The 21,307-nt window shown below is 45.1% G+C and overlaps 1 protein-coding gene across 1 annotated transcript in view; it reads right to left on the bottom strand.

Moving 5' to 3' along the window:
- Positions 1–21,307, bottom strand: part of agmo (alkylglycerol monooxygenase) — a 324,939-nt gene that overhangs the window by 69,726 nt on the left and 233,906 nt on the right. The window contains exons 10-12 of the mRNA XM_068003878.1: positions 15,621–15,737; positions 10,629–10,711; positions 8,880–8,976 (exon numbers count right to left, since the gene is read on the bottom strand). Of these exons, the coding sequence (XP_067859979.1) occupies positions 8,880–8,976; positions 10,629–10,711; positions 15,621–15,737 (297 nt within the window). The remainder of the gene's footprint in view (positions 1–8,879; positions 8,977–10,628; positions 10,712–15,620; positions 15,738–21,307) is intronic.

Raw genomic sequence — 21,307 nt, 5'->3', positions numbered from 1 at the left:
TTATAATACCATTAATATTTAATTGCATTAAATAGTGGACCCAATATTCTAAAGATTTTCTGCTCCAAAATGCTGTGATTCTCTACTCAATTCTGCTCCATTAGTAATGTGCCCAAGAATGCTTGTTCACAGAGCAGCTGGCTTTGAAACCATTGCAGCCATGGAGCCCTCTGGTTTGTTACAGTGGCAGTAAATGCAGTATGCCCATAACCAGACTAGACTTTTCCTCTAGTTTAGACATTTTCCCCTCACAAATTCAAATCCAAATGCCACTAACTTCGAGAAACACTGGCCCCGATATTTACGGGGAGCGGTCGTAGTGGCCAGGGAGCCTGGAAATGCGGTAATAATGCTGAGGTCCTGCTGCACCTCATTTCAATTTTTTTCTCCGTTTCCCAGCCAGCGGCCAGCCAAATTGAGAGGCTAGCCGGCCGTCGGGCAGAAAGGCCTGCGCTGAGAGACCGCGGAGGGGGGCTGGAAGAGACCTCGGGGTGGGGGGGGGGGCTGGAAGAGACCTCGGGGTGGGGGGGGGGGCTGGAAGAGACCGCGGGGTGGGGGGGGCAGAAGAGGCGGCGGGGGCGGAAGAGACCGCGGGGGCGGCGGGGGCGGAAGAGACCGCGGGGGCGGCGGGGGCGGAAGAGACCGCGGGGGCGGCGGGGGCGGAAGAGACCGCGGGGGCGGCGGGGGCGGAAGAGACCGCGGGGGCGGCGGGGGCGGAAGAGACCGCGGGGGCGGCGGGGGCGGAAGAGACCGCGGGGGCGGCGGGGGCGGAAGAGACCGCGGGGGCGGCGGGGGCGGAAGAGACCGCGGGGGCGGCGGGGGCGGAAGAGACCGCGGGGGCGGCGGGGGCGGAAGAGACCGCGGGGGCGGCGGGGGCGGAAGAGACCGCGGGGGCGGCGGGGGCGGAAGAGACCGCGGGGGCGGAAGAGACCGCGGGGGCGGCGGGGGCGGAAGAGACCGCGGGGGCGGCGGTGGCGGAAGAGACCGCGGGGGCGGCGGTGGCGGAAGAGACCGCGGGGGCGGAAGAGACCGCGGGGGCGGCGGGGGCGGAAGAGACCGCGGGGGCGGCGGGGGCGGAAGAGACCGCGGGGGCGACGGGGGCGGAAGAGACCGCGGGGGCGGAAGAGACCGCGGGGGCGGCGGGGGCTGAAGAGACCGCGGGGGCGGCGGGGGCGGAAGAGACCGCGGGGGCGGAAGAGACCGCGGGGGCGACGGGGGCGGAAGAGACCGCGGGGGCGGAAGAGACCGCGGGGGCGACGGGGGCGGAAGAGACCGCGGGGGCGGAAGAGACCGCGGGGGCGGCGGGGGCGGAAGAGACCGCGGGGGCGGCGGGGGCGGAAGAGACCGCGGGGGCGGCGGGGGCGGAAGAGACCGCGGGGGCGGCGGGGGCGGAAGAGACCGCGGGGGCGGCGGGGGCGGAAGAGACCGCGGGGGCGGCAGAGACCGCGGGGGCGGCGGGGGCGGAAGAGACCGCGGGGGCGGCGGGGGCGGAAGAGACCGCGGGGGCGGCGGGGGCGGAAGAGACCGCGGGGGCGGCGGGGGCGGAAGAGACCGCGGGGGCGGCGGGGGCGGAAGAGACCGCGGGGCCGGCGGGGGCGGAAGAGACCGCGGGGCCGGCGGGGGCGGAAGAGACCGCGGGGGCGGCGGGGGCGGAAGAGACCGCGGGGGCGGAAGAGACCGCGGGGGCGGCAGAGACCGCGGGGGCGGCAGAGACCGCGGGGGCGGCGGGGGCGGCAGAGACCGCGGGGGCGGCGGGGGCGGCAGAGACCGCGGGGGCGGCGGGGGGCGGCAGAGACCGCGGGGGCGGCGGGGGCGGCAGAGACCGCGGGGGCGGCGGGGGCGGCAGAGACCGCGGGGGCGGCAGAGACCGCGGGGGCGGCGGGGGCGGCAGAGACCGCGGGGGCGGCAGAGACCGCGGGGGCGGCAGAGACCGCGGGGGCGGCAGAGACCGCGGGGGCGGTGGGGGCGGAAGAGACCGCGGGGGCGGAAGAGACCGCTGGGGTGGCGGGGGCGGAAGAGACCGCGGGGTGGTGGGGGTGGAAGAGATCCTGGCTCGGCGTGGTTGAAGAGACCGAAGGTAGGGAAGGGTTGAAGAGATCGCAGATCGGGGGTCGGGGGGGGAAACATAGTGGGGAAATTGTGTGGGCATCGGATTGCGTGGAGGGCTTTTGATCGCGACAGGTAAGCTTGTTGGGCCTGGAGGAAACACTCCTGCTCCTCCTGGCCCACAAGCAGTGCTGGAAAGGCACTTAATTGCTGGATCCGATTTTTCTCGCCTTCCTTCAGCTGCTGGGTTTCCCCTGGCCCGGGAAACCCGGCCCACAGCCATTAAATTAAGTCAGTTAAAATTTGAGGCACACAGCCTCATGAAAATATTTAAATAACTGACCCACCTCGAGAGTAGGTTAGTCGACCACCCCCCCCCCCCCCACCCTGATCTGCCTCCGTTAAAACCAGAAGCGAGCACATTGGAGGTAGGTCGGGCTTCAGATTTTCGAAATATTAAACCCCCCACCCCGCCCCGGGGAATTAAAATTCCTCCCCATTACAACTATATCTAGACTTTATTCCCCACAGGTTTTTACCCTCTCTTTTCAGTCTTTGCATCCTTAATAGTTTCCTTTTCTTCTCTTTTCTTCACTTCTCTGCTGTTTTTGTTTGTTTTTTTTCCCCATTTCTCCCTTTTTTCTTCTTCTTCCATTTCTCAGATCATTCATGTCTCCAGTTCTATTTTCTTCACTTTCCAAGTCCCACTGCCTCAGACTGTAGATAAGGTCAGTGGTTCTTTATTGTCCTATTGCTGTCACTTGGCATTCCACCCTAATTCCAGATGTTTCCTCCACAACCCCCCCCTCCTGCCCCACAATCTTCTCTACTGATCCTCTCGAGTTCAATCAAACTAACTTCAACAGCACCTCCTAGATCTGTGACCTCTACCACAAAGTCGAGATGATGTGGAGATGCCGGTGATGGACTGGGGTTGACAATTGTAAACAATTTTACAACACCAAGTTACAGTCCAGCAATTTTATTTTAAATTCACAAGCTTTCGGAGGCTTCCCCCTTCGTCAGGTAAATGTTTACATTTACCTGAGGAAGGAGGAAGTCTCCGAAAGCTTGTGAATTTAAAATAAAATTGCTGGACTGTAACTTGGTGTTGTAAAATTGTTTACAAAGTAGAGAAGCAGCAAGGTTATGAGAACACCATCAACTCCACACTCCCCTCCAGATCAAGCACCATCCTGACTTGGACATTTACTGCTGTTCCTTCATAGTTGGAATTCCCTACCTAACACAGGAACCACTATCAGCAGAAGGACTGCGGCGGTGCAAAAGGAAGGCCCACCACCATCTCTTCAGGCCAACGGAAAATATGGTTTTGCCAACATCACAAATAGAGAAAAAAAAATTCTGATGTTTTTTAGTCCTACTTTCACAACCTGGGGGTAATTTTGAAGTTGTGCGATAGTGTAAAACAGGTGATAGCGAATTAGCAGCCCATTTTACATCTCTCCCGATTTTAATTTCCATTGATTTCAAATGAAATGAAAATCAGGAAAGATATAAAACTGGCTGCTAATTTGCAATCACCTGTTTTACATTATCGCCCAAAGTCAAAATTGCACCACATCCTCCCTCCCTCCCTCCCTCCCTCTCCCCCCCCCCCTCTCCCCTCCCCCCCTCCCTCTCCCCCCCCCCCCCCACCCCCACCATGAGTCAGGAATGTTATTGAGAGGCAGGACTGTCTCAAACTCTACTGCGACATAAAACTGGTATATTGCTTACATTGAGAAGCTACTGGTTTGACAGCTTCCAGAGTCACTGCCTGACTCTTGCTGTGAAAGCAGGAGACAGCAGATATTCCCACAGTTAAATCAGGTGGGTAACACATAGGGAGACTGGGTTCCAAAGCAGGAATGTGACATGGAAACATGTCATGCTGGAAGTACATAGATTTCAATTATAGGATTTGGAATTCTTATTTGTTTCTCTTGCAGTAATCCCACGTCTGAAATAATCAAAACCTCAGAAAATGTGGAAATGATGATAGGGAAGAGGTGTCACAAGAAAAAAAAAGTTAAAATGTATCAATAAAAAGAAAAGCAATAGACAGATTAAAATTAGCAAAATTATGAATTTTTCACGACACCGTTCCTCCTTATTAGCAGCAGTGTAACTAATGTCCACTAATGGAGTCCGTATTGTTAAACATTAATGTCATAGAAAAAAAATCTCTAAGTATGCAAAATTTCCAAAAGACCTGCTGAGATTTGAAAATAATGATAATGATCTTTGTGAAGAACCCAAGTGTGAGTCATGAATGTGTTGCACATTCTTTGAAAATGAAGTCCATTTCCCTAATATGCAGACCTAGTTCTCATTTTCAATGGTGATTGATGAGGATGATGTATAAATTATTCACCATTGATTAAAATGCAAGACATGTCATCCTGGAAGGTTACATCATATATCTATTTTCTACAAATCTGAAGTGAATATTAAATCACTGATGAAACAATCGGAAGCTGTAACTGCTTGTCAGATCATTGTAAAACCAACATTCACAATGCTCATATTGAATTCCTGTTATTCTTTACTGGTGCAATTGTCATTTTTAGTTTTTTTTTCCATCTGGTTTATTTATTTCTTTTATTTAAAGAAATGAAGAAGCACAATGATTTAGTAACAATAATGGGCATAATTCAAGCAAAAATCAGGTTTCTCAACCATGCTTACAACTGTTTTCGCCTCAAGCCTGAGACTGCCTGTTGAGCTAAAGCCTTATCACATGATGTAATAGGAAAATCACTAAGTTGTGCAATTTGCAATCTTGTTTGGGTTCTGACCCAAATAGTGATTTTGGGCTCAAATTCTTCTTATCCAACATCTAATTTGGCTTTAGTAGTTTGGCAACTGCTCTGAGCTACTTCTTCCTAAATTTACAACACTAACAGCTCAGTCCGCACCTACACTTCCATCTGTTTTGCTTTTTATTTAATGTTTATATGATACAGGAATAGCTCTCTGCAACCTGCTGTCTTCTGAATTCCTCAAGATAACGGGAGCTTCAGAGAATTCACTTTCATTTACATTTCCATGGTCCAAGATACAATTACAGGGGTGGTACTGAAGAATTGATTCTGTATTTCTATCTCTTGGGTGTTAGGCCTTCATTAAAGCCACTCCATTATTCATGTACCCTGCCAGTTTTGTCCCTCACTGGCAAGACTGTTCAAAGTTCAAATCATGTTCACAGTGGTGGAAATTGACAGAGAATCAGTAGTCAAAGTCACCAATATTCACCACTGTTGAATCCATCACATGAAACGAATATATCTCCAAAGCATTGAAAAAAATGTAAGTCTTGGGAAATTCATTGCAGTTCTGGTGATAAAATAAGTTTCAGCTACTTGAAATCTGTTTTACAATGTAAAAGAAATGATCAGAGAGAATTTTTAAAATGCAAGAGCACAGAGCAACCTAATGATGGAGAGTTATGGATGACTGGGTATTGCAATAAGACTGTAATTTACTCTGAGGATTCACTACCTCATTAACCATAAAACACAAATGTTTAAAACATTTATAGATATGCTATGGAACCCTTGAGTTAAATTAAGACCTTATTACTAACTGTTCATTATCCATCATTTTTTAAATAAGATATCTCTTAATGGGTCAGAGTGGGGCTGTTTGCTATCAATTTCACAGTGCTCAGTTCCAATCACAATTTCTTCAATAATGAAAAAGCCCATACTAGCCTAAAGCAGGACTTGGATGACATCCAGGGTTGAGCTGACAAGTACCAGGCAATCACCATCTCATACAAGAAAAAGCTCAGCCATCACCCATTGATCTTCAATAGCACCAATGACTTTCCCACCATCAGCATCTTGGGGGTCATTATTGATCGAAGCTGAATCAGACCATGGCTACAGAAGCAGGACTCTGGCTGGGTACGCTGACCAGCGGCTCACCTTCTGACCCCTCAAAGCCTCTCCACCATCAACCGGATGGGTGTAGCCGCAACAACACTAAAGTAGTTCAACACCATCCAAGACAGAGCAGTCTGTTTTACTGGTGCTACTGCTACATCAACAGCACACCATGGCTGCAGCAACTTTGCTTACTTTGTCAGCACCTCCCTCCCCTGCAGCCCTTACCACTGAGAAGAATAAGAGCAGCAATATCATGGGAACGCTGTTGCCTCCAAGCTCCCCCCCACCCCCCCAAACTCACACACCATCCTAACTTGGACGTATTGCCATTCCTTCATCGTCACTGAGTCAATTCCCTACTATTATGGGAGCACCATCAGCACAAGGACTACAGTGGTTCAAAAAGGCGACCCACCACCACCTTCTCAGGCAACTCGGGATTGGCAATAAATGCCAGCCGAGTCAGCATCTCCCAAATCCCAAGATTTTTTTTTATATAAAGGGTGATTCTGTGATAAAAAAAAATCATGAATCTCAAATATCCAAGCACCTGAAAGCCCCTTTTGCACTTCCCACACATGAAGCTCTTCACAGGGAATGCTCAATGTGATCATTTACCATCTGTTTCTTCCACAGATCACATATAATCACTCTATTGTGGACTTTACCCAACCCATTTATTCTACAAATGCCCTTGTGCCACCCTTCCTTTCCAAAAGAAACTCCTGAATGTCCATATTCGCAACGTTCCCTGACTGATTGGTCATGCCAAGGAAGGCAGCTTGTTCCATCGGGATCTGAGCAAAACCTGAGGTCATCAGAATAAAACTATCAAGCTTCAAATCCCAGGTATTAGAACAAAAAATAAATCAATGTTCCAGAAAGCATGTACTTGTGTATTTATAAACCTTAATCCTATTCCAAACCAGGTATTCATCCCGTGCATTTTTTAAAAAAAAGAGGTGTTAACATAGCATTAACTGGGAGCCTACTTCCAATATCCAATACCCAGGAGAAATGCTGATAAAGGCACAGGGGAGATCCACATAATCTCAAGTCTTTCTTGAAACTTTTTAATTTTATTCTCATGGCCTCAAGTTTTGCTGTGCAAATGGAACAAGCTAAGTGGCGTGGCAGCCAATCCATTTTAAATTGAACTTATTTATAAAGTATAATTGAAAGTAACCCAGAAAGGAAATCACTGTTGCACATAAAACCTTTGAAGGGTACCATTCATGCACTAGATCCACATTGTTTCATTTAATTGCTGACGGCCGAAGTAAAATTTCCCACCTAATAAATTAAAAATCCTTTAAAACCTTGGGATCACTTGTCATTTTAATTTCTATAGGGTTGCAACTGTGCCATATGTTGTTAGTATCAAATACATTAATGCATTTGTATGAAATTCCTCTGTCAATTCTCTTAACAAGGGCATTAACCTGTCCATTTTAAACCTGCTAATGCCTCCTTTAAATTAGTGAACAGAAGTATTTGCGCAAGCATGTTAATTCATCCATTCCAAACATCTCTGCACATTCAACCATAGCAGTTCTCAGTACAGGAGACGACAACTTAATGCATCCTGTCTGTGCCAGCGCTTTGATAGAGCAACCTAAACCTAATCCCACTGCCCCACTCTCTCCCTATAGCCTTAAATCTTACTCTGCTTCAAATATTTATTCCATTTTCCTATAAAGGATCCAATGGTCGCTTCCACAACCACTCTATGTGGAAAATATTCCATGCTCCACCAGCACCTGTATAAAGAAATTTCTCCTAATCTCTCTCCTCAGTCTCTGACTGAACATTTTAAATTGATGAATCTTTGTCACTGACACCCCACTGAAATAGGGATAGAAATTGGTATGTGTTGCATCCATTTTTTAGGTGTAACATAGGCGCGATGACAAATTTAGCAGTGGGTTGGCCTGCCCCCAATCTGCGCGTGCATCTGAGCCACTGCTAAATGCATCATGTCCTAAAACAGGCGTTAGACACCCCCCCCCCAACCCTTGACAATACTTCAGAAGGCTGCGCTATCCTCGAAGTAATAACTGAGTTGTGACAGATGCGGGCACATCTCATAAAGGAGACCTTCAGCTGACTAAGACCTGAATCTGCTGCCAAATAAGTCCTGCCATCAGGGTCCCCCTTTGGCAATAAAATCAGTTCACTCGCTTACTGACTTTGAGCTCTCCCCTTAACTACCAAGGCTTCCATTTGGAGTTCATTCTTCTATTCTTTAGTACATGCATTCCTCTACCATGCCCCTAATCATTGCCCATCAGCAACAGACACATGTCACTTGCAACAAGTCTGACAACCGTTCCATTGTTTGAGACCACCTTGCCTCCTCTTGGTGTCCACTGAAGAATCTTTAAATTTGTGGGCTCAGTGCCCTGAAGAGCACCAGCCTCAGACATCACAATGAGTTGCATTGTTAGAGACACAAAATGGTTGCTTTCACCCTTTCAGCTGCTGCAGCAGCTCTGGATTTAACCTCCCCCTCCCCCAGTGGCAGACCGACAATAAAGGGCATTAATAGTGCCAAGAGACCACCATGAATATGTAATGACAGTGCACTGGGGAAAATTGGTCGCGTTCTCGGCGAAGTTACACTGACAGGCGGAAGTGCAGTTTTGGTGCAATTTCAGTGTTAAGTCCACCGCTGAAAAAAAGCTAGCCCCTTATCTTTTGTAATATCCTAGTGAATCTATACTGCACCCTTTCCATTGCTTTTATACCCTTCCTGTAATGGGGTATCCAAAACTCCGATACTGTAACCAGTGGGAACATTTACCACTAAAATAATTTCAGCATGTAAGGACAGTTTTAATCATGAACAATATTTACAAGCCATTTTACAAATTTTGCCATATACATTTTAATATTTTGTTTTCTATTACTGTACTCATTTTAAATGAGAAAATCACTTACTTCAGTCGCTAGTTTTAAAGGACCAGCCAAGGAACCCAGTTCATAAATATAAAGGAAAGCACAGCATCGGACTGTTTCCAGAATAGCTGCTCCCGGTCTGTTGACAAAAGAAGCAATACAATTAATGATTAGTGAACATTAACAAAACTAAGAGCTGCAAAAATGAACAGATACATGCAGCTTTACTCACAATGGAGAAAGGTTAGGGTGTAAAAATGATCTAATATTAGAAACTGAAAAGGATGTAAAGCATGAGAAAGTTAGAAAAACAATGAAAGACTGATGTAATGGGGCCAACTTTTAACTACAGGTCTAAGTAATTTCTAAATGGTTAAGAACTAGTACAAATCCCAACTGAAAGTTCAAGCAGTAATTGCACTTAATGCTTCGGTCTGAGGTCATTTTCATAATTATTCACAGCACTGGGTGCAAACTCAGACAGTCTACGATGGGCGCTAGTTACAGGAAAGGAAAACTGTGTCAGTCAAAATTAAAGGGATGGAATCAATTAAAGGGGTATGCCACAATCAGGCAAAAACATTTGGAAAGCTTATGGCGTGTCTCAAAAGGCATCTCAACCCATTAGCTATCTTTCTCCAGGCTCAAAGCGCAGTGAATTAAGAATTGACAGACAAAATGAAGGGGAAGAGATCCGATTAGCAGGGATGAGTCTGAAGATCAGACAGAGCAGCACAGCATCCCATTTTATGGCCGCTGAAGTTAAGGAGGTGCTTGTGAGGAGAACACTCTATGCCACTCCATGGTGCCATTCCCATGGGTCAGCACTACATCAGGAGATGCAGCCAAGTTTCATGTTACAGCTGACTGTTACTGTCCCTTCATCTGCCTACCCCCAGGCTCCACTGTACCTGCAGCTGTCCTTGCAGCAGATGGCACAGTTCTGTATCAGCCTTTTGCTGAGCCAGATCCTGAGAAGACAGGTCCGCAGAATCTTTGCCAGGTCGGTGTACCAGTGCTTGCAGAAATGATCAGTGGCATTGTGGCGGGTACAGCCTATCAGGCAATACTGACTCTTGATCATCTTGGCATGCCTTCTTTACATGGAGTGTCACATAAAGCATGACATGATGTAATTGGACTGCTTCCGAACGAGGCAGGATAATGGCTAGTCAGGAATTCACATATGTTAGTGATGCCTTGGAAGGTCTGCTATTGCAGTTTGCTTCAGGAAGAGGAGCCTTCACACCAGCAGCGTGCTAATGTGAGGTGATTTCACATCTGTCTGTAAATGAATTACGTAGGTACCAGTTAGGGGGCACGGAGCAACTCTTGGACATCCTGCCTGTCTGGCATCCCTCCATGGGTCTTTCTCTTCTTCAGGTGTTAGCCTTGGCTCAGTGGTAGCATTCTTGCCTCTGAGTTAGAAGGTCATGGGTTCAAGCCGCACTCCAGAGATTTGAGCACATAATCCATGCTGATGCTTAACGAAGCTCCCACCTACTTCAGGTTAGGGCTGTATCGTCAACCCCAGATCCAACCGGGAACTTGTGCAGGACTGAAAATAGGTGGAAATGAAGCAGAACCAATTTCCACCTAATTAAATGCAACGTCACACTCCCTCTGCACCTGTTTTTGGAGTGCAACAGAGACGAAATTCAACCCCAATGTATTGGAAATGAGGAATGAAGTGATAAACGGAAAGAAAAAGATGAATCAGAGCAAGAAGGTGAGAGGGACCAAAAGAAAGAGGAAACAATTATTTTGGTAATGCAAAAGAATAACTCTTGCCTGTTCTCCATCATCAGTCCAATAGAGGTCAGCGTCAGCATGATGTACCCAATTCGTAAGAGGATTGTTATTTCTGATAGAGCCTGTTTAAACAAGCCAAAAAAAAACACATTTGATTCAAGCAAAGCAATTTACTGTGAACTACTGAGGTTAAGAGCACTGGATTAAAGGATTTAAACAGATTCAGAAACAAGGGTGATCCAAAATTATGGGACAATTTAGCAGATATAGAATATAGAGTAAATCATCAGGCCATGACACTATGACACCCATTTAGAGCATTTCAGCTAAATTCTAATATGTTATTTAATTCTACAATCCTATCATTAAATATGCAAAATAATGTTACGTTTTGATTTTATTTTGTCTTCTATGAGTAAGTAGAATCATCTCAATTCATTTTCATTACGCTTCAAGATGCTGAATGTTGCACACTGAGCTGTGGAGAAGTTAAATAAAATATCCTGATGTAGCTGTGTAGGAGCAGGAACCAGGTGACCAAAGGAAAAGAAAAGGACTTGCATTTATATTGCATGCTTTCATATCCTTAGAGCATTCCAAAGCACTTCGCAACCAATAAATTACTCTGAAGTGGATGCTTCGGTAATAATTTTCCAAAATTCTCTGGACTCGGCAAAGGTCCCGGCAGATTTGAAAACTGCTAATGTAACACCCTTATTTAAAAAGGGTAGTAGGCAGAAGGCTGGAAATTATAGATCAGTTAGCCTAACATCTGTGGTGGGTAAAATTTTGGAGTCTATTATTAAGGAGACAGTAGCGGAACATTTGGATAAACATAATTTAATAGGACAAAATCAGCATGGCTTTACGAAGGGGAAGTCATGTCTGACAAATTTGCTTGAGTTCTTTGAGGACATAACGTACAGGGTGGATAAAGGGGAACCAGTGGACGTAGTGTATTTAGACTTCTAGAAGGCATTCGACAAGGTGCCACATAAAAGATTATTGCTCAAGATAAAGAATCACTGGATTGGGGGTAATATTCTGGCATGGGTGGAGGATTGGTTATCTAACAGGAAGCAGAGAGTTGGGATAAATGTTTCATTCTCGGACTGGCAACCAGTAGCCAGTGGTGTTCCGCAGGGGTCGGTGCTGGGTCCCCAACTCTTTACAATCTACATTAACGATTTGGAGGAGGGGACCGAGTGTAACATATCAAAGTTTGCAGATGATACAAAGATGGGAGGGAAAGTGGAGAGTGAGGAGGACATAAAAAACCGACAGGGGGATATAGACAGGCTGGGTGAGTGGGCGGAGATTTGGCAGATGCAATACAATATTGGAAAATGTGAGGTTATGCACTTTGGCAGGAAAAATCAGAGAGTAAGTTATTATCTTAATGGCGAGAAACTGGAAAGTACTGCAGTACAAAGGGATCTGGGGGTCCTAGTGCAAGAAAATCAAAAAGTTAGTATGCAGGTGCAGCAGGTGATCAAGAAGGCCAACGGAATGTTGGCTTTTATTGCTAGGGGGATAGAATATAAAAACAGGGAGGTATTGCTGCAGTTATATAAGGTATTGGTGAGACCGTACCTGGAATACTGCATACAGTTTTGGTGTCCATACTTGAGAAAAGACATACTTGCTCTCGAGGCAGTACAAAGAAGGTTCACTTGGTTAATCCCGGGGATGAGGGGGCGGACATATGAGGAGAGGTTGAGTAGATTGGGACTCCACTCATTGGAGTTCAGAAGAATGAGAGGCGATCTTATTGAAACATATAAGATTGTGAAGGGGCTTGATCGGGTGGATGCGGTGAGGATGTTCCCAAGGATGGGTGAAACTAGAACTAGGGGGCATAATCTTAGAATAAGGAGCTGCTCTTTCAAAACTGAGATGTGGAGAAACTTCTTCACTCAGAGGGTAGTAGGTCTGTGGAATTTGCTGCCCCAGGAAGCTGTGAAAGCTACATCATTAAATAAATTTAAAACAGAAATAGACAGTTTCCTAGAAGTAAAGGGAATTAGGGGTTACGGGGAGCGGGCAGGAAATTGGACATGAATTTAGATTTGAGGTTAGGATCAGATCAGCCATGATCTTATTGAATGGCGGAGCAGGCTCGAGGGGCCGATTGGCCTACTCCTGCTCCTATTTCTTATGTTCTTATGTTCTAAGTGCAGTTACTGATGCTATGCAGACAAATGAAACAACCAAATTGCACGGAGCAAAGTCCCACAAAAACAAATGAGAAGAATGACTAATCTGCTTGTTAGCGATGTTGGCTGGGACACCAGGAGAACGCCCTACTTTTCTTTGAAAAGTGTCTTTTACATCCATCTAAACAGACAGACGGTGTATTGGTTTAAAGTTCCATCTGAAAGATGGCACCACTGACAGTGCAGCACTCCTTAAGTACTACATTGAATTGTCCACCTAGATTATTTGCTTAAGTCCTAGAATGGGTCTTGAGCCCATGACCTTTTGACTTAGTGGTGAGAGGACTACCACTGAGCAAAGCTGACACTCAAAGACTTCCCAAAGACACAATGGGATAAATTTTAACTGAAAGCTGGGGAGTGTGGTGGGGGGTGAGGGGGTGCGGATAACCCAGAAGATAAGTGGACTGGTCGCGATAATGAGGCCAATCAATTTCACTTCCGGGTTTTGCGCCCGGCAGCCAACCTGATTGACAGTCCGGCTGGCTGTCGGCCAGGAAGGCCTGCCGTAGCAGGCTGCAGCCGGGGACCGGAGGGAGAGGGTGAGGGATCATAGGCCGGGGAGAAGATTGGGGGGGGTGGGACCGCTGACGAGATCAGGGGGCTGAGGAAGAGATCGGGGGGCTGATGAAGAGCCGGAGGTAGATGGGGTCCACCATCAGCAGGGGGTGGGGGGGAGGGGGTTGGCCGATCGCGGGGGTCCTGTTGGGCCTGGATGAAGCACTCCTGCTCTTCCGAACCCACAAACAGTGCAATAAAGGCACTCACCTCATGGATCTGGCCCTTCCCACCTGCTTTCACCTGACGTGGATGGGAAGCGATGGGAAACCCGAACAGATGAGGTTAAATTCATTTTTTTTGATTCATTCATGGGATGTGGGCGTCGCTGGCAAGGTCAGCATTTATTGCCCATCCCTAATTGCCTGAGAAGGTGGTGGTGAGCCACCTTCTTGAACCACCAAGCGGGATTGTACAACTGAGTGGCTTGCTAGGCCCTTTCAGAGGGCAGTTAAGAGTCAACCACATTGCTGTGAGTCTGGAGTCACATATAGGCCAGACTGGGTAAGGACGGCAGGTTTCCCTTCCTAAAGGTCATTTATTATTCCAATACACAAAATATTAAGTACCTCAAGTATCTCAGTGAAGTACATTGCCCTTTTAAGTATCGACCCACTGGATTTAAGTGGGGCAGGACTTCCTGGTGTCTGCTCTCCATATGCAGACAAACCTGCCTGGGTTAAACTGCCATCCAGCTCTGAAAATAGAATATTTTTACTCCCCACCCGCCCCCAACCCACCTGTTTTTGGGGAGTTAAAATTTACCCCAATGTATTAACAAAGTTTCTCTTTTATAGCAGGAAATAAAATGGTAAACTCAGCTAAGTGTTGGCAGGGGCTGCAGTACTAGCTGGGTAACCCATTTTAAATATATTAGTGAACTGAGAGGGAACCAAATACAATGTTAGGAACACCAAAGCGATAATTAGAGAAAAGAAATTTCAGTTAAAATTGAAGAATTTTAGAGGTGAATTAGAAAAAATAAAGCAAAAGTCATTTGTTACAAGTTTCAGGTCTACCTTGGATACTCTCTCAGGTACAGCTGTTAGCTGAGTAAATATACTCTGTTTGCTGTAAAATAGACTGTTTGCTGTGAGTCCTGCCATAAATCCAGCCCCACTTCATTGGCTGACACACTGCAACTCATTGGCTGACACAATGGTGTCAATAGACACTCTGTAAAATATGTGTCTTCGAATTGTAGTGACTAATTTAATAGGCATATTGATAACCTCCTCTAAGCTTTACTGAGACCTTGATGCTTACATAACTTATATTTATATTGGCTGATTGCATCAGTGGTTTTCTGGTAACTCATTATTCCTATCTGTCAGTTATCTAAGTTTCTCACATTTTATGAATGAAAACTACATATGTTTCATACTAAAGAAGAATGATAATGTTAAAAAGAAGTCTGACATTCAGCCAGACCTGCTTTTAAATAATGGTTGGAAAGATGTTTCCTGTCCCCACCCTGAAGCTGGACAGATGCAATGCACCAAAAATTGCCCAGTACCTGTTCAGGCTGAGCTACCCCAGGGGTGCGACTAGGCCATTAACATGGGCTTGACCTTTAACATAGCCCAGACCTTTAACATAGCCCAGTTATACTCCCAGCGCAGGCCTGTACCCCAAGCAGGACCTTGCACTGGGAACTAGATCCAGAAAGAGGAGTGGGCCTACCTGTTGGCCTCTATTTGCTGCTGTTTGAAAAAATTAATTCAACCTGCAGAAAAATTAAAAGCCCAATCACCTTTGGGCCTGTCTTCTGCTTGCTGTTGGGGCTCCTCACATCATCCACCCTGAGGAGGATCCCACCATCAGCTTCTTGAGGTACCCCTATATTTGGGCACTCCAGTGACCTTCTAACCAGATACAAAAGTGGGAGGGTCGGGAACTTCTCATTATTCTATCAATGCTAGACCTGTACCTATTGGAGGCACGGGCCCAGGTCCATCTATGTGAAAACGCTCCAGAAATCCCAGGACCACAGAGACCCACGATCATAGGTCTTCACCCCATTTCTCCTGACCTTTGTGTTCAGGGAATGGGCGTTCCTCGAGAGTGAAGACCAGGAAAATCAGCCCCTTAATCTTTGGAAGTCAGCTCTACAGCTATTTTCAGAACTACTTCCAAACAGTGGGCCGTGCACTCCATTTTGTTTGGTACCAGCTAACCCTAATCATGGATTGATCTAGAGCTTTGTGTTCCTTAAAGTGAACAAAGCACGGCATTACATTAAAGCACCAATACTTACTGACTTATTGGCAAACATGTGCATGTAAACACCCAGAATGAAGAAGAAGTGCAGCAATGCATACAATTGAAGCCATACAGGGATTTTGGGATGGTGTGGAATCTCCTTTCCACTAATCTGAAAAAGTAAAACAACTTTAATTAATAAAAGACTTGGGTAGTTTTCAATCTAAGCGCTCTCTTTCTGCTGAAACTGAAGTTCCAACCAACACTTTCCTCCCAAATGTCCCAAAAGTTATCTTAGTATCATCACTTCCTATAATTTGGATAAGTCCAGTGAAATTTCAATTCTATTTCTTCAATTTGAATTAGAGCTGCAGAGAGGTGAGGTCTTTATTTTTACAAGGATATAGCTGCAAACAATGCTTGCACACGTTCCAATCTACAGTATGTAGACAGAAGGAAGTCTAAGTATGGGCAAAGGCAAGGGCAGGGTGAGGGAGGGTCCATTCTAACTGGACTCAGGACGAGCAATCATATCTGGCACCTATTGTTACCATTTTCACCTTGGAACATTCTGAACACCATGGAAACTTATGCACACCTGAACCCTGCATTCTAGCAATTTATCCCCCAATCATCTCCCCTTTTTTAAGTTGGTATCTTGTGCTGGGTAACAAATTCTGACAGCCTTCTGGTATCTTGCACAAGTGGCCATTTTTCATATGTGAACCAGGTTAGTCAACTATGGGACCATAAAGGCAAAACTATATCTGATCATCAACTGGCATCCACACATGTTCATTTTCCAGCCAGAGTTAGTTGGCAGAATTATATTTAGCTCCTGAACTGTTGCTAAGTTTGCCAGGATACATTTTCATTTTTCAACTTGTAGGTGGGATCACTTACTATGCCTTCTCAAACAGCTTAAATATTTGGTCCCTTGGCATCCATATCAATGTGTTTCAGAAGCTATAAGTGGCTATTTGACTTTCTATATACTAGGGGGAAAATTAAGTGCCCTTTGTCTACTATTTTAGTGGTGACATTAACCTATCTAAAATAATGGGATGAATGCCTACACTATTAGCAAAAGTAAGTGTATCATGTGAACACATGATAGTAAGTCTTCACTAGAGAAGAGGCTACTGCCATTGTTGCAGTAAAGGAGGAGGTAGTAGCGAAATTGGATAGGGTAAAAATAGATAAAGAGGAGGTACTTAAAAGATTGGCAATACTCAAAGTAAAAAAGTCACCCGATCCAGATGGGATGCATCCTAGGTTACTGATGGAAGTACAGGTGGAAAATGCGGAGGCTCTGGCCACATTCTTCCAATCCTCCTTAGATATGGGGATGGTGCTGGAGGTCTGGAGGACCCCTGTTCAAAAAAAGGGGGAGGGATAAACCCAACAATTACAGGCCAGTCAGCCTAACGCCGGTGGTAGAGAAACTTTTAGAGACAATAACCTGAGACAAAATTAATTGGCACTTGGAAAAGTATGGGCTAATAAAAGTCAGCACGGATTTGTTAAAGGAAAATCATGTTTGACTAACTTGTTTGAGTTCTTTGATGAAGTAATGGAGACGGTTGATGAGGGTAATACAGTTGATGTTGTAAATAGGGACTTTCAAAAGACATTTGTTAAAGTACCACATAATAGACTTGTTAGCAAACTTAAAGCTCACAGGGTTAAAGGGACAGTGGCAGCATGAATACAAAATTGGCTAAGGGACAGAAAGTAGAGAGTAGCGGTGAACGGTTGTTTTTCAGACTGGAAGGAAATATACAGTGGTGTTCCCAGTATTAGGACCACTGCTCTTTTTGATATACATTAATGGCCTGGACTTGGGTATAAAGGGTATAATTTCAATGTTTGCAGATATGTGTGGAGGATAGTAACTTCAGGAGGACATAGACAGACTGGTGAAATGGGCATACACTCGGCACATGAAATTTAACACAGAGAAGTGTGAAGTGATACATTTTGGTAGGAAGAATGAGGAGAGGCAATATAAACTAAATGGTATAATTTTAAAGGGAGTGCAGGAACAGAGAGAGCTGGGGTTGTATGTACACATATCTTTAAAGGTGGCAGGACAAGTTGAGAAGGCAGTTAAAAAGCATATGGGATCATGGGCTTTATTAATAGAGAACAAAAGCAAGGAAGTTATGATAAACCTTTATAAAACACTGGTTAGACCACAGCTGGGTATTGTGTTCAATTCTGGACACCACAATTTAGGAAAGATGTTAAGGCCCTAGAGACGGTGCAGAAGAGATTTACTAGAATGGTATCAGGGATGTGGGTCAGTTATGTGGAGAGACATAACTGATCCACATCCCTGATACCCTGTTATGGGTTGTTCTCTTTACAACGGAGATAGTTAAGGGGAGATTTGATAGAGGTGTTCAAAATCATGAACGGTTTCGATAGAGTAAATAAGGAGAAACTGTTTCCCGTGGCAGAGGGTCGGTAACCAGAGGACACAGATTTAAGGTGATCGGTAAAAGAACCAGAGGCCCCATGAGGAAACATTTCTTTACGCAGAGAGATGTGATGATCTGGAATGCACTGCCTGAAAGGGTTGTGGTAGCAGAGTCAACAGTAACTTTCAAAAGGGGATTAGATAAATACTTGAAGGGAAAAAAATTTGCAGTGCTATGGGGAATGAGCAGGTGAATGGGACTAATTGGATAGCTCTTGCACAGGCAAAATGGGTCGAATATGGATATGAATAGCCTCCTTGTGTGCTGCACATACTATGATACTATGAAAGTAAATTTCCTTGGTGCAGAAATGGAAAACTTACTCAATTTATCTGCTAACATCACTAACCACAATTTCTAAGCTATAAAAGAGTTTAAAACAGCTACTTTAAAAATAACAGAATACTGCACATTTTGAACAGCAGTCTTTTAAAGAATGTAATAATAATACAATGAATCCAAGAACCCATGAAATAAAAGATATCAAATATCAAGTTTTAGTAAAACAAGTAGCTTGAAACATTAGTGCAGCTTAACACGACAAAGTACAATGTCCCATTATAGATGCAAAGCAGCTCCAGTGGATACCTATTCATTAACCTTATATATTTAGCCAAACCCAGAGCTGAATTTTATTAATTTACTCCCCTGTTTCAACAATATTAAAAAAGCAAGTTTTGCTTAATTAGTTTTACATATAATAAAGATCGAACCTGAACCTTGCCTCAGCTGTCCTCTGATTTACCTTTTAAAAATGACCTTCTGCATTCGAGGTTTAATCTGGAACCACTACCTAGACTTATAATAACAGAAGAGGTCCATGTATAACCATTCACTTTTCAAAATCGTGGATATCACCGTCAGACAATTCGGTTCACTCCATGTGACATTAAGAAATGGCTGATTCTACTGAACACAGCAAAGTCTAGGGACCATGTCAACATCCCAGCTGTGATGCTTAAGAACTGAACACCAGAACTAGCCACCCTGTTTCAGTACAGATATGGCATCTACCCAACAACGTAGTAGATTTCCCAAATATGTCCCTTTCACATGAAGGCAGACAAATCTAACTTAGCCAATTAACACCCAATCAGCCTCCTCCCAATCATCAGCAGTGATGGAAATGATTAATCGAGGGGCACCTACTCACCAAAAACCTGCTTCTCAATGTTCAGTTTGGGTTCTGTCGGAACCACTCAGCTCCACACTGTATCAGAGCTTTGAACCAGACATGCAAGTAAGAGCTGATTGCCAGAGAGGTGTGAGCAGCTGCCCTCAACATCACGGCAGCATTTGACCAAGCATGGCTACAAGGAGCCCGAAAAACTGAGGTCACCAAGGGGTTAAAAGCAAAACCCTTCAGTGACTGGAGTCATACCTGACACAAAGGAAGATAGTCATGATTTTTGGAGACTAATCATTACAGCCCCAGGACATTGCTGCAGGAGTTCCTCGGGGCTGTGTTCTCAGCACAAATATCTGGTTAATCATTGACTTTCCTTCCATCAGAATGTCAGTAGTGAGGCTGTTCACTGAAGATTCCAGAGTTCAGCTGCATTTTCAACTCCTCCAAAAGTGAAGCAGCCTATAATAGGACCTGGACAACAACCAGGCTCGGGCTGATAAGTGGTGTGTTACATTCATGGCATGCAAGTGCAAACAAGGATTCTCTACAACTAGAAAAGCCCAACCACCTCCTCCGATCTTCAAGGGCATAATCATCATCGAGTCTTCCACTATCAACATCGTGGGGGACACTGTTGACCAGAAGCTTAACTGGACCAGTCATGTTTACACCATGACTACAAAAGGGAAGAGGTCGAGTGCTATGTGTTGTGTGGCTCACCTCCCAACTCGTCAAAGCCTTTCCATCATCTGCAAAGCTCAAATTTGGAGCGTGATGGTATATTCACCACTTGCCTGCATGGGTTCAACTGCAACAACATTCAAGGCAGAGCCATCCGCTTGATCAGCGCACCTGCCACTGGACTCAATATCCACCCTTCCACCATTGGTGCACTGTAGCTGGAATGTGTATGATCTACAGGACGTACTGCAACAACTCAACAAATTTGCTTCGATAGCACCACCTTCTCTTGTGACCTCCACCATCAAGAAGCATAAGAGCAGAAATGGTGTCGGGACATCATCACCTCCAAGTCACACATCATCTTTACTTATACATATATGACTGATCTTTTATTGCTGGATCAATATCCTAGGATTCCCTGCCTAACACCATTATGGGAGCACCATCATCACAAGAACCATGAGGGATGGATAATAAAACCAAACTTACCAGATTGGCCTACATTCTGAGATAATGTTTTTTTAAAAGGTAATGTTCCAGCAAAGGTCAACACCTCAACTCATTTCAATTAGGTGTTTTCTTCATTACATTTGGGGTTTTTGCACTCCAGCATCATGTTTTTAGTTAGCCAATCCATAAAATAGCATTCACACCAGAAGTCACTGTGGACTACACGAACAGCACATGTTATTTTTCTCTCTTTCATCTTAGTATTGTGAATGAGTAGAAATGAGGGGGAGAAAACATTAAAAGCAGCCACGTATAAAGGAAGCTCTGGAGTTTTTGCACCTTCTGAATGCCATCTGATGCAAATATCACTTAACGTAACAATTCTGTCCTGGGTCTTCTCATGCACGGGGTCCTGCAAAAACACATTAAGCCAACAGCCGCTGTCTGTTGTACTTTCCAGTAACCTTTTACTCTAGTGTTTTTATCATTTCCTCATGGAAGTTCTGTCTTACAAAATTTCTAACTATTGGGTGTTTTCAGCACATCCACACAATGCTGGATGAGGATAGGGCTCGGTCAGACTTGTTATACAGATTTCCTCCGATTGTATTTTTTGTACCCTTCTATTAGTTCCTGTGTGGTGAATTGTGAATGCTTTAATTAAAGCGTACTTAACCCTTACCCTATTAAATAAACAGTAGCTTGATATGAATAAGGCAACTGTGACTATAGCAGTTTGAGGATTAATTATTTGTATAAGCACATTCAATAAAACATTACAGAACAACCACACATATCTACAGAGTGGGTGTTGTCAGCAGATTTCTGATAGTCAACATAAGCAAATAAGTAGCCATCACAGTAAAAGCACAAACTATCCTTTGCAGTATAGAATATGCATTGAGTTATTAACAAAGAAGATTTTAAAAATTTACGCTTTAGTTGTCAATGTTGCTCAGGGAGGCCATAAGGTTGGATTTTGCAGGTAATAGAAAT

The sequence above is a fragment of the Heptranchias perlo genome, chromosome 2, assembly GCF_035084215.1.
Source record: "Heptranchias perlo isolate sHepPer1 chromosome 2, sHepPer1.hap1, whole genome shotgun sequence".
Lineage (NCBI taxonomy): Eukaryota > Metazoa > Chordata > Chondrichthyes > Hexanchiformes > Hexanchidae > Heptranchias > Heptranchias perlo.
Note: the sequence above shows the minus strand (reverse complement) of the source record. Positions and strands in the feature narration are given on the sequence as shown.